This window comes from Anabrus simplex, chromosome 6 (genome assembly GCF_040414725.1).
Source record: "Anabrus simplex isolate iqAnaSimp1 chromosome 6, ASM4041472v1, whole genome shotgun sequence".
Classification (NCBI taxonomy): Eukaryota; Metazoa; Arthropoda; class Insecta; order Orthoptera; family Tettigoniidae; genus Anabrus; species Anabrus simplex.
This window is the reverse complement of record NC_090270.1, coordinates 293,151,461-293,165,969: the sequence shown is the minus strand read 5'-3', so window position 1 is coordinate 293,165,969 and position 14,509 is coordinate 293,151,461. Positions and strand designations below refer to the sequence as shown.

Below are 14,509 nucleotides of genomic sequence, written 5' to 3'. Positions count from 1 at the left end.
GGGGGAAAATTCCAAAATGTATCCATCCAACAAGGTGCATTTACAGTATTCAAATAATGCACTTGGATAACTCACTGGCAGACATAATCTCACGCAATGAAATTTAAAAGTTAGGAAATTTGTTTGGAAGGGTAATAGGGAGGTACATTCAGGGAAACGGGATGGCCTAGGGAGCGGTGATAAGGGAACAGGGAACTGGAAATCAAGTAGGGATGACATAAAATTGATAGTGCTGAACTGTAGAAGTATTGTAAGGAAAGGAATAGAATTAAGTAATTTAATAGATATATATTTACCAGATATTGTAATAGGAGTTGAATCATGGCTGAGAAATGATATAATGGATGCAGAAATTTTCTCACGGCACTGGAGTGTGTATCGTAGAGATAGGATAGGAAAGGTGGGAGGGGGAGTTTTCATTCTGGTGAAAGAAGAATTTGTAAGCTACGAAAAAGTTAAAGATGAGACACATGAAATTCTAGGTGTAAGGCTCATTTCTAAAGATAATAGGCAACTTGATATATTTGGAGTGTACAGATCGGGAAAGGGTAGCACTGATGCGGATTCAGAATTATTTGATAGGATAGTCAGCTATGTGGGAAACGACATGGAAAGAAATGTGATTGTAGTGGGAGATCTGAATTTGCCAGATGTAAATTGGGAAGGAAATGCGAACGACAGGAAGCATGACCAACAAATGGCAAATAAGTTAATATGGGAAGGACAGCTGATTCAGAAAGTGATGGAACCAACCAGAGGGAAAAGTATCCTGGATGTGGTGCTGATAAAACCAGATGAGCTCTATAGGGAAACTGAAGTAATAGATGGTATTAGTGATCATGAAGCTGTTTTTGTGGTAGTTAAAAATAAATCCGATAGAAAGGAAGGTCTTAAAAGTAGGACTGTTAGGCAGTACCATATGGCTGATAAAGCAGGTATGAGGCAGTTTCTAAAAAGTAACTATGATCGGTGGAAAACGGTAAATAAAAATGTAAACAGACTCTGGGATGGGTTTAAAGAAATTGTTGAGGAATGCGAAAACAGGTTTGTACCTTTAAGGGTGGTAAGGAATGGTAAAGACCCACCTTATTATAATAGAGAAATAAAGAGACTAAGAAGGAGGTGCAGACTGGAAAGAAATAGAGTTAGAAATGGCTGTGGAAGTAAGGAGAAATTGAAGGAACTTACTAGAAAATTGAATCTAGCAAAAAAGGCAGCTAAGGATAACATGATGGCAAGCATAATTGGCAGTCATACAAATTTTAGTGAAAAATGGAAGGGTATGTATAGGTTTTTTAAGGCAGAAACAGGTTCCAAGAAGGACATTCCAGGAATAATTAATGAACAAGGGGAGTGTGTATGTGAGGATCTTCAAAAGGCAGAAGTATTCAGTCAGCAGTATGTAAAGATTGTTGGTTACAAGGATAATGTCGAGATAGAGGAAGAGACTAAGGCCAAAGAAGTAATAAAATTTACATATGATAACAATGACATTTACAATAAGATACAAAAGTTGAAAACTACAAAAGCGGCTGGAATTGATCAGATTTCTGGGGATATACTAAAGACAATGGGTTGGAATGTAGTACCATATCTGAAGTACTTATTTGATTATTGTTTGGTCGAAGGAGCTATACCAGATGAATGGAGAGTTGCTATAGTAGCCCCTGTGTATAAAGGAAAGGGTGATAGACATAAAGCTGAAAATTACAGGCCAGTAAGTTTGACATGCATTGTATGTAAGCTTTGGGAAGGCATTCTTTCTGATTATATTAGACATGTTTGTGAAATTAATAACTGGTTCGATAGAAGGCAATTCGGTTTTAGGAAAGGTTATTCCTTTGAAGCTCAACTTGTAGGATTCCAGCAAGATATAGCAGATATCTTGGATTCTGGAGGTCAAATGGACTGTATCACGATTGACATGTCTAAAGCATTTGATAGGGTGGATCATGGGAGACTACTGGCAAAAATGAGTGCAATTGGACTAGACAAAAGAGTGACTGAATGGGTTGCTATATTTCTAGAAAATAGGTCTCAGAGAGTTAGAGTAGGTGAAGCTTTGTCTGACCCTGTAATAGTTGAGAGGGGAGTTCCTCAGGGCAGTGTTATCGGACCTTTATGTTTTCTTATATATATAAATGATATGAGTAAAGGAGTGGAATCGGAGGTAAGGCTTTTTGCGGATGATGTTATTCTCTATAGAGTGATAAATAAGTTACAAGATTGTGAGCAACTGCAACGTGACCTCGAAAATGTTGTGAGATGGACAGCAGGCAATGGTATGTTGATAAACGGGGCTAAAAGTCAGGTTGTGAGTTTCACAAATAGGAAAAGTCCTCTCAGTTTTAATTACTGCATTGATGGGGTGAAAGTTCCTTTTGGGGATCATTGTAAGTATCTAGGTGTTAATATAAGGAAAGATCTTCACTGGGGTAATCACATAAATGGGATTGTAAATAAAGGGTACCGATCTCTACACATGGTTATGAGGGTGTTTAGGGGTTGTAGTAAGGATGTAAAGGAGAGTGCATATAAGTCTCTGGTAAGACCCCAACTAGAGTATGGTTCCAGTGTATGGGTCCCTCACCAGGATTACCTGATTCAAGAACTGGAAAAAATCCAAAGAAAAGCAGCTCAATTTGTTCTGGGTGATTTCCGACAAAAGAGTAGCGTTACAAAAATGTTGCAATGTTTGGGTTGGGAAGAATTGAGAGAAAGAAGAAGAGCTGCTAGACTAAGTGGTATGTTCCGAGCTGTCAGCGGAGAGATGGCGTGGAATGACATTAGTAGACGAATAGGTTTGAATGGCGTTTATGAAAGTAGGAAAGATCACGATATGAAGATAAAGTTGGAATTCAAGAGGACAAACTGGGGCAAATATTCATTTATAGGAAGGGGAGTTAGGGATTGGAATAACTTACCAAGGGAGATGTTCAATAAATTTCCAATTTCTTTGAAATCATTTCGGAAAAGGCTAGGAAAGAAACAGATAGGGAATCTGCCACCTGGGCGACTGCCCTAAATGCAGATCAGTATTGATTGATTGATTGATTGATTGATTGATTGAAAAGAGAAAGAAAAATGATTCAAAGGCGGGGAGAAGTCTGTACTGGCTTCCCTGTGCAAGTACTTTTACCGAGCTCGATAGCTGCAGTTGCTTAAGTGCGGCCAGTATCCAGTAATCGGGAGATAGTGGGTTCGAGCCCCACTGTCGGCAGCCCTGAAAATGGATTTCCGTGGTTTCCCATTTTCACACCAGGCAAATGCCGGGGCTGTACCTTAATTAAGGCCACGGCCGCTTCCTTCCAATTCCTAGGCCTTTTCTATCCCATCGTCGCCATAAGACATATCTGTGTCGGTGCGACGTAAAGCAAATAGCAAGTGCTTTATTCATTGGATTACTGCTCTGTAGTACTTTTGCATCCATCTCTTAGCATTGGCCAGAGTAAAGTGTAGCTTCCACCGTAGTCCCAGTCAACATCCACGGCTGTAACAATATCGAAGTTGCTGAGTAATGACATTCAGAGCATGACTAGTGCATCTGAGTGTTATGAAAGGTGCTGCTCATAGGGTCAGTCGTGCTGCAATAGTACTTTCTGACCCAGTGAGGAAAGCAATGGCAAACTACCTCACTCCTCATCTTGCCTAGTACGCCTCAATTTTGGTGGTGCTATTTGAGGATCCCACCAGCCTCTGGGCTGATGACCTAACAGGCACAGATGCATTTTAGATGCCTTGTACTTGCACGGAAAGACCCGGTGCCCTTCAAACATCGTGGCTTATAGAACTTTCCTATAACAGGGGGAGAAAATCTCTCGCTTCCGTCTGCATTACAACACAGTACAGTGACTATCCTTGTACAATTTTCCTCCATGGCACTTCCCTTGTAATTCAGAAATCCCGACTCTTGCCACGTCACAATGTATTCTAGGATACATTCATGCATGCAATCACCTTGATTCTCAGTTTAAACCTTTCAAATGCCATGGAAAACACTATTTCTGAAATGTATTCAACAAGGTGCGTTTACATTATTCAAATAATGCACTTGGATAAAGCACTGGCAAACATCACCTTACGGCTCACGCAACGAACGAAATAAAACACAATTCAAAGATGACATATTATGCTTGCTCTCCTGTGCAAATGCTTTCACTCTTGGATTTCTGTACCATTTGCATTTTTACATGCCTTGTACTTGCACGCAAAGTGCCTGGCGCCCTTAAAACATCGTGGCTTATCAAATTTTGCTATGACGAGCGGAGAAAGTCTCTCGCGTCCGTTTGCGTTACAACACAGTACCGTGAACCCTACCTTTGTACAATTTCCCACCTCTCCTTTAAAACGTTAAGTCCTTTTGCGCTCTGCATTAAGTAAAAATGCAGTTTCATCGGCACTGACAATATTGTTCAGTGCATACCTGCGAAGTGATTATATGAGCCATGCTCTTTCGCGAACCGTCAGCATCACCAGTGTTCCTTAAAACGCTGAATACAAAAGAATTATGATTTCACTCAAACTTAGCAAATATGCACACTGTAGACACACGGAAGTGAGTGAAAGTGCGTAAATGTACCCCTGCACTTTCCGGTAGATGCGTTCTTTCATGACGTGGAATGATTTTGAATTTAAATTGCTCTGTAAGATACTTTTTTTATGTAATGGCAGTTTTGAATTAAAAGTCTGAATTTCGGTAATGGGACCAACATTGTTCTTCATATTACGAATTATCCGTATTTTGAATTAAACTATCTAAATGGCATGCAAAACCGTACCTCGTTTTTCCGGGAACAAGAGCTTCTTCGAATTAGGCAAGATTTTGAATTAACCGATTTCGAATTATCGAGGTTCTACTGTACTTCTTTCAGACATATATTTTTAGATTAACATAATTTTGAAAAAGGAATTCCATGTTTGATAAATCAAAGTACTTGCAGAATTTACAATGAAATGTTTTTTTCCACCTGGAATTAATTCAATGAACCTGCAGTGGACATCCTGGAGAGAGAAATTGAAATTGGTATAACTGAAATCATATTTAGGTTAACGACACTAGCGTTACAGACATTGGAATTCGGAAACGTTACCCCAGTTGACTTTGCAATATATCACAACAGTCATCTCCAGGTTCTTAGGTGTAAAGGATCAGTGGGTTTCAGACAGCACATCGCAAAACTTCTCTCCACATTAACGGATATGGAGGGTTCATGCTAGAATCAAGTGAGATCTTCCTATTCAAAAACCCTCGCATCAAAATTTTCTCTTTTCAATATTTCACTTGCACAGATTTTTATACCCCTGTTGTTGTTTTTTTTTTTCAAGCATTAGTTTCATTTTTTCATTTCAGTTCCTCTTTTACTACAGGAAAGATGTTTAAGAGGTGATTGGACTAATGATGATTCGAATTAAGAATGGGCGGTACAGATGTAGTCGAAAGAAGGTGAAGTTGCGAAAAAAAGCAATTAAGACCTTAATAGAGGGACTTATGTCAAAAACTGCCCAAAAAGGCAAAAAAGGACAAATGAAACCCAACATTTTCTGGCCTACAATGACCCAGAATGTACATATATTATGTTGGGGCTCGTCTTCGTACACGCAAGGAAATAAACCTTTGCCTCGACTTCCGAGTCGTAGTTATGAGAAGAGGGGGAGACTTTGGGAGGGGGGGAAACCAGCCTGCAGGTTGTGAGAAGACTACAAAAAAGGGGGGCTGAAGAATGGAAGGAAGAGCTGGGAGAGGGGACTGCATGAGCGTGTCGCACTGACAGGAAGAAATGGAAGAGGAAAACCGACCCTTAATAAAAAAAATAGGGAAAAGCTGGGGAAGAAGAAGATGACTGTCCTATTTGTAAAATATTTTACAGCTGTTCTCGGTGATGAAATTTTCAGTCACACTAAGGACAAAAGTAGAAGAGGTTTATGAGACAAAATGATCTCTGTTTATAGTCTTAAAATATATTTTACGCATTAAATTGTCCAGTGATAAAATGTTCAATCACAATAAGAACAAACAGTCAACAGGTCATCAGTATACAAAATATGAGATTGCTGTAGGGGTTGATGGTTTATTCATTGCTGCTGAAATTATAAATCAGCTAAGAAATTCTAAGTAACTTATAAAGATTTGCTGGGCAATGTACCTTACATCTGGCATTATGCTTATTTTTTAGAGGGAGTAATGTTGAAGTTCGAATTTTCTTGTATGGTTATTATTCATTTGATGGTTTTTAACATTTTTTATAACTTTCTCTTCATAGGGTCCCGACGTGGCAGACCAAAGAAGGATGCAGAAGAAGAGAAGCCTAAGGATGATGAGGATCATCAAGGAGAGGCAGCAACAACCAATGAAACGCATGAAAAGAAAAATGAAACCAAGAATGAAGAGAAGACTACAGATGAGTCAGACTCTAAAATGGAAGTAGATGAAACACCGGCTAAGCCTCCAGCTGAACCCGCAGAAAAGGAGGATGGAGAGAAAAGTAGTGAGCCATCTTCAAAACCATCCGAGAATGCTACTGATGGAGTAGATGCTGAGGTGAGAAACCATACAAATAATAACAACAGTACAATCCTCTTTATGTTTTTTATGTATCTTGGCTGCAGATTGTATTCAGAAGGACCTGTAATTTTCCCTGTAGGGCATTTGCCATGCCATTAAATTTACTATTCATTTGTTTATTTTTAAATTTGTTTTGAATCTTCTGCTGAGCTGGTGCCATCCTATTTTATGCTAACTTTTTTTTTTATCCCTGTATTACTTTACTTGGTTATCTTCTAAACTGTAAATGGTTCTATGGATATGTCATATTGATCCATATCTTTCATTCAGATTATGCCAAATCGTTCCTCTACTGTCTTTATTCCAAGGACCAAGTAGCTGTAGGCGGTGGGGTGTTTGTACCCTAGTCCTTGTACCAGTGAAGAAGTGCCGCTACGTGTTCAGGTGGACGCAGTTGCAGTTCGCACTCTGTTCCCAATAATGCCAACGGTGTGCAACATGTACTTTCCACAAACTTTAATCTTCATATGCATGAACTACACGATCGGATTACTCGGTTACCTCCTCCTCCTGCTGGGAGACGTTAATGCCTGCAACACCCCCCGGGGCTCACCAATCATGTGCTAGGGGAAGGGTTCGTTGAGCGATCAATCAACCAGTTCGATCTTTTTGTGCTCAACACGGGAAACCTATGTTTGCCAGTCATATTACATGTAAGCATCTGCATGCTAAGGCACGGTTTTTTTGTTTGAGGGAGTAAGAAAATTACTTGAGGAAAAGTATGCGTCTTCTGTGACTGCACATACTCAGTCATCTCGAGTGTAGACATAACTCTCCTGTATTGTCGGAGTATTTCCAGTAATGGGAGATATAGTTACGATTCGTTTAGTCATTCCAGATCGCATCACATTTCACAGATACATCCAATGTGATCCTGCATTTCTGCCTCTTAAGCGCAGGGCAGAGGCTTGCCATCTCTCTTTTGCTTAAGTGTTTTGTATTCCTATAACGTGACTTTCACAGAATGGGACTTGCAGGGTGCACTCTTGTGCAGGGACATGGCTCCTGGTCTGGACAAATTCCATAATCAAATGCTTCATTTTTTGAGTAACCTATGTTTCTGCAATATCGTCACCCTGTTCAACAGAATGTGGAGTGATGGGCTTTCTATCTGTATGGCGTGAGGTAAAGATCCAACGCTCCTGGATAGCTATTGGCCAGTATGCCTAAGCTATCTGAAAGGATGATAAACAGACAACTTGTGGGCTTTGGAAGGGACGTGTCTCCTGACTATCAGTGTGGTTTTCGCTCTCATCGGTCTAATACTGATCACCTGGTTAGAATGGAGTGCACCATTCAAGAGGCTTTTCTCTGGTGGGTGCATCTGATCACCATGTTTTTGTTTTCCCTGGAAAAGACTTATGACACTACCTGGCACTATGGTGGTATTATCTCCACTCTATAACATCAGTGCAGATTCCAGGGAAATATGCCAACGATTATTGAGAACCTCATGTACCTCCAGCTCTTTCGATTCGTGTAAGGAACGCATATTCTCCGTATTACTTCCAACAAAATGGAGTACCACGTGGATCTGTACAGTGTCACAATGTTCGCAATGACTTAGTTGCCTCTGCTGGGCCTGCAGTTGTTTCATCATATATGCAGATTGTGTAACTCTACAGTTCAGCTCTAGAAGAATGGTAGTTGCAACAGCAATCTATTAACTGAGTCGACAGATGGACTCTTCAACACGGTTGTAGATATTCAGCAGTGAAAACCTCAGTTGTATACTTCTGTCAGTCAGTCAGCTTGTGCATGCTGATCCCGGGCTCTGCATAGAAACAGTATTGGTAGGCACCTGCAGATTTTTGGTTTCCCTTTTGATAAGACTAATACGCTAGTCTCGCATCTGTCCATTATGGTAGCGTGAATTGGCGGGGGGGGCTGACCGTGGAGCTCTTTTACGATTCTGCAAGTGTATGGTTATTTCCCGTATAGTTGAGACTTGCACTGAACCCTTTAGATAGTAAACACCCTGTGGAGTGAGGCTCGCAACCGGAGCTTTCCGTGCTAGCAACAACAGGTATTCCTCGCATATGCTGTCAAAAGCTATTGTTGCCTCTTTAATACCCAATACCAGCAGAGGTACAAAAACCAGCCAAATGCCACACAACCAATTAGGATACCTTGGAAGAAGGTAGGCTATTAGGTTATTCTATTTACCATATTAGTTTAATCAGTATTTTTATACCTGGTTGACATTCAACAGTTAGTTAAACTCGGCTCTCTAGCCTGGCTGTGTGGCTCAGATGGTTGAGGCCTGCCTTCTGACCCCAACCTGGCAGGTTCGATCCTGGCTCAGTCCGGTGGTATTTGAAGGTGCTCAGGTAAGTCAGCCCCGTGTCGGTAGATTTACTGGCGTAAAAAGAAACTCCTGAGGGACTAATCTCCAGTACCTCGTCTCTGAAGACCATAAAAGTCGTCGGTGGGACGTAAAGCCAATAAATAACATTATTAATTAGCCTTCCCTATGACTATGAGTCATGCTCATGGCTACTCGAAATTGTCTGGTTTATATTGGGATGATGAGCGTCTGTGGCTCAAGTGGCAGCGTGTCGGCTTCTCACCGCTGTGTTGTGGGGTTCAAATCCCGGTCACTCCATGTGAGATTTGTGCTGGACAAAGCGGAGGCTGGACAGGTTTTTCTCCGGGTACTCCAGTTTTCCCTGTCATGTTTCATTCCAGCAACACACTCCCATTTCATTTTATTAATCATTGCCCCAGAGGAGTGCGACAAGCTTCGGCAGCCGGCACAATTCCCATACTCGCCGTTAGAAGGGGGCTTCATTCATTCCATTCCTGACCCGGTCAAAGGACTGGAAACAGGCTGTGGATTTTCATTTTTGTTCATATTGGGAAGAACCCTTTGGTATCTCTGCAGTTTGTATGTTACATCATTGCACAATACTTTAGTAATCGAATCACGAGATCACCGGTGTACATACAGTGAGCCGACTGATGCAATAGCTTAATTAAAAGGATGTTTAATCAGAAAACCAAGGAATTTATTATTGATTCCACTTGAGACATGTTTCGCCCTTCATTGAGGGCATCATCAGTCAAAATATCACCTCAAGGTAAAAAATCAGGTAACTGGTTAGTAGTTGACATGTACAAATTAATACATATTATTAATACAATTACAAAAATTAAGTATGGGAAATAGTTGTACAAAAGTGATGGTTGAACATATAGGTTTATAGATGAAAAGTCAGCATCAATGCCTAAAATTAACATAGTAGAGTTCGGCAGTGGCGCTCTGGAGAAACAGTTGACGCAATCATAGGAAAAAAAAGTTTAAAAATATTTACATTATAACCATTAAGGGAGAAAAGGTGTAGTGTTGATAGAAAATACATTTTCAAAAACTTCATTTTCATGTAGGCTACTTATTGTGGACACGGGTATTTTTACATCTTATTTTGTATATATAATAGAGTTGTGACTTTCAGAGTACTGTGAAAAACCGTAAGGTAGTCTATAACATTTCAGTTATATAATTTTATTATTAACTGCATAAGTTTTGTGTTGTAATAAGCATGTATAATATTGCACAAGTACCTGTTTTTCCCTGCTTTTCAATTTTTAACTTGTTTATTTTGTATTATGTACTTACCGAGAATATAATTAAATTTCCAAGTTCTTTGAAAGTATTTAAGAAAAGGCTAGAAAAACAACGGATACAGAATCTCCCACCTGCACTGCAGTTCTAAATGCAGATCATTGATTGTGTGTACAAATATTTTTCATTTAACTCTATATACCTATTAATGGAGTTGTCACTTTCGGGGGAAGGCTTTCTAACATCAAAACTTGATGCGAAAAAGTAGTTGCATAGGAAAGCAGTTCGTAGAATGGAGACCAGATGGCAGCAGCAAGTATTGAATGTTGTTGCTGCTGTCTTATCAGTACACACTACACGGATGCAGTAGGATCGATGACTAATGAGCCGTGAATCGGCTCACCTTATCGATTTAGTAAATTAATCTAATATCTCCCATTACTACTAGGCAGGTTGTACAATGCTGGCTCCAGAATCCAAACCACATGGGGATTGCACGGAACAAACTACAGAAGAAGTTATACTTTTACCACCTAGACCTATGAATGTATCCACTAGGGATATTTGTTCTCACGAACCATCTTGGTGTCCTGGGAATTGGATTGGCTATCTATCGGTATTCTGAACCAGTTGAGAGCAATTAAGAAGACAGCTGCTCTGTGGTGATCCTCTTTCCGGCCTTCACGGAAGAGTAAATAGTTTTGTGTTGGCTGAGGATAGGTGATGGCAAATCTCCCCTCTTACTTCCTAGGGAGGGAAACGCCCACCCTCCCAGTGTGTTCTTGTGGTGCCGAATTCACTGTGGGCCACATCCTCGCAGAGTGTGTGGATCTCTGAGACCTAAGATGGAACCTCGGCCTGCAGGATACACTCAGGCTCACACTAGCCGATGGCAGAAATCCTGTTGATCTTGTCATTTGCTTAAAGTATGATTGTGGATTAATCACATATAATTTCCAAGTGTTCTGTAACCCAGGGCACTTACGGTTTGTTTTCCATGTGTTTGTATCCTTTTCAGCTTCTTAAAACTATTTTTTAAATTTATTTATAGGTTCATTGTCAAAATCCTTCATTTAATAAATTATTCTAATTCCTGTCTCCACTTAATTTGTTCCAAGAAGATGGTTACCTGTCGTACTTCATCTTAAGACAAAAAATCACCACTCCACCCAGGTTTCCATGGCACAGAGCGTTGTCAGGGCTACCAAGAAGTTGTGATACTTCCTGCACAAGCCCTGGTTGAGGCAGCAGGAGCTCCACTCTTGCACTGTACACTCTGCTGCTGCCTGCTCCCTTGCTAGCCTCAACACTATAACTCATGGGTGCTGGGAAGGTAGTCCTTGGATTGCATACTCTCTGCTGCTGCCTGCTCCCTTGCTAGCCTCAACACTATACTTCATGGGTGCTGGGAAGGTAGTCCTTCGATTGCATACACACTAACCTCGTTAATTCGAAGTCGTTGGGACTCAAAAATCGGACTTTGAATTAACCGCCAATTCGCAATTCAGAATACCGACCCTTGCCGCGTTACGAAATATTCTAAGGCCCGTTACTGCATGCAGTTAACCTTGATTCACAGTTTATACCTTTCAAATGCCATGAAAAAAGAACTGTTTCCAAAATGTATCCAAAAAGGTGCATTTACAGTATTCAAATAATGCAGTTGCATATCTCACTGGCAAATATAACCTCACGCAACGAATGAAAGAAAAAAAAGCACTATTCAAAGACGAGGAGAAATCCATGCTGGCTCCCATGTGCAAGTGCTTTATTCATTGGAGTACTACACTGTATGCATTTTAGATGCCTTGTATTTACACAGAAAGTACCCGATGCCCTTAAAATCAAACTTTCCTATGACTCGATCCTTGTACGATTTCCCGCCATGGCACTTCTCTCGTACTTCAGAAATGTAAACACTTGCCGCGTCACAAAGTATTCTAAGACCCATTAATACATGCTATCACCGTGATTCACAGTTTAAACCTTTCCAATGCCATGGAAAAACTATTTCCGAAATGTATCCAACAAGGTGCATTTACAAATGTTCAAATAATGCACTTGGATAAATCACTGACGAACATAACCTCACGCAACGAAAGGAAAAAAATCACACAATTCAAAGACGAGGATAAATTATGCTGTTTCCCCTGTGCAAATGCATTATTTTTTGGATATCTGTACTGTTTGCATTTTTAGATGCTTTGTACTGGGATGGAAAGTGCCCAACGCCCTTAATACATTGTGGCTTATCGAACTTTTCTATGACGAGGGGATAAAGTTTCTCGCTTCCATGTGCATTGCAATTGCAACGCACTACAATGACCCGTATGCCCGACCCTTGTACGATTCCCCGACTGGGACTTTCTCCTTTAAAACCACAAGACCGTTTGGGTTCGCATTAAAATAAAGCAATGCAGTCTCATCAGCAATGACAGTATTGTTCGGTGCCTACGAATTTATTATATGAGCCACGCTTTTTCGTCATCGCCAGTGTTCGCGCATTCTGTTTTCCCGCACACTGCCTGTTGCGTGATAATACGGTGTTCCTTAAAAGGTTGAATACAAAAGAATTCCGATTTCATTCAACTTCACATCAAAGAAAAGTACAATAAGTTCCACCTTTTCAATACATTATATTATGTGACAGTTTTACGTTACAGTTAAACCTTCACATTTTTTTACACTCGGGACCGGTTTCGACAGTGTCCCTGTCATCATCAGCCAAGAACAATTAATCGAGGACAATAAACCTTACAATATTTCAGGTATGATATAACAGTGAATATAAAATTATACATTATCTATCTACAAAAAGGTGTGAATATGTCCAGGTAAAAAATCACGATTAAGAAAAATCATGTCCTGTAGGGTGTACATTTATAAAAATTTTCTAATTAAAATGACGTGTTAAAAATCTGCTGTTATATTATAGCTATAGCAGAGTATGTTTATAGATGTAAATCTATGAAGTTTTGGCACTCAAGACATATAGCTATGTTTGACAAGTTAAAGGTGTTCAAACATTTAGTTAAATGGTGTTCCACTTAAAATATGTGATGCAGTTCAGCTGAAGTTGTAGTAAATATGTTTGTAGGCTTAATTTTTTAACACTCGAGACATATAGCCATGTGTGACAAGTTAAAAGTTGATAAAGCATTTAGTTAATGGTGTTCCACTTAAAATATATGGTAAAGTTCAGCTGAGGCTACAACTTGGACTTGAGGAGCAGATGATTGTAAAATATCAATATAAGTAGAAATGAACAATTTAAATGGGTCACTGCTTGTTGATGTAGATGATCAGCAAGTCCTATTAAACAATTATACATGTCGACATGTGGTTGTATATCATCTTGCTGAGAAGTAACAAAAGTCCTGGCTGAAATGGTGCTTGTAGATCTTATATTGTAGGTTGTGATTACATAAATTGATTAGAAGGGATCCTGATCCAAGTCGGAACCTATAAGAATTAAAACGCGATATAAAGTTACCGTATTTAAGAAACGAAAAAGAGTTAAATTTCGCGAAGTATTGGTGAATGAGAAACTCACCTCAGGTGCCAAGTTGATGGTAGACGGAACGTAGTGGAACTGACAGGCTGAAGAGAGACGAAGCCTAGAAGGGAGCAGGGAGGGGCGGAGTTACTGAGTTAGGGGAAGGAGGCAACGCGGTAGAGGCGGGACTGTGATCAGGTGGGCGCGTGCGATGGTAGGGGAAATATGTAAGCGTGTTGTGTATTGTTTTGAAGATGGATCGGTTTTTTGGTATTTTAAGAGTGTTCATTATTTTGATAAAAGTGTCAAAAAGTATTGTAGGTTTTTCGGAGAGATCGTTAAGGTTAAAATTTGGGTTTTGGTATTGATCGAGTGAGATGTAGAATTGTTCGGTGAAATCGAGTATGGGGCCTTTATTTATTATTTCAATGATGTCTATGTCGTTATTCATACCATAAAATTTATGTTTATAATCATGTATATGTTGGCCTATTGCGGAAAATTTTCTGTATTTTATCGCATTTACGTGTTCAGTATATCTAATTTTGAACGATCTACCGGTCTGTCCAAGGTAGGTGCTGAGACAGTCGTTACAGTGGAATCTGTAGACGCCTGATTTGTCAGAAGGGTTAGAGGTATTGATTGAGTTAGAATTGTATAGGATATCTAGATTTCTGTTATTAGTTTTGAAGGAGATGTTAGTTTTCTGTTTCTTAAATATATTTGTAATTTTGTAAATATTACGGTTGTAGGTAAAGGTTGAAAAAGATTTCGATTTAGTAGCTTCTTTAATTAGGTTCGATTTTGGGCGATGTCTGAATTTGCTGATTATATTTTCTATAAAATTCTTGTTGTATCCATTATGAGCTGCGATATTGCGTATGGT

The 14,509-nt window shown here is 39.7% G+C and overlaps 1 protein-coding gene across 1 annotated transcript in view; it reads left to right on the top strand.

Annotated features, from left to right (window-relative positions):
- The window catches only part of LOC136876474 (uncharacterized protein DDB_G0286299), a 64,475-nt gene that overhangs the window by 24,853 nt on the left and 25,113 nt on the right, over positions 1 to 14,509 (top strand). The window contains exon 3 of the mRNA XM_067150465.2: positions 6,261 to 6,538. Coding sequence (XP_067006566.1) covers positions 6,261 to 6,538 — 278 coding nt within the window. The remainder of the gene's footprint in view (positions 1 to 6,260; positions 6,539 to 14,509) is intronic.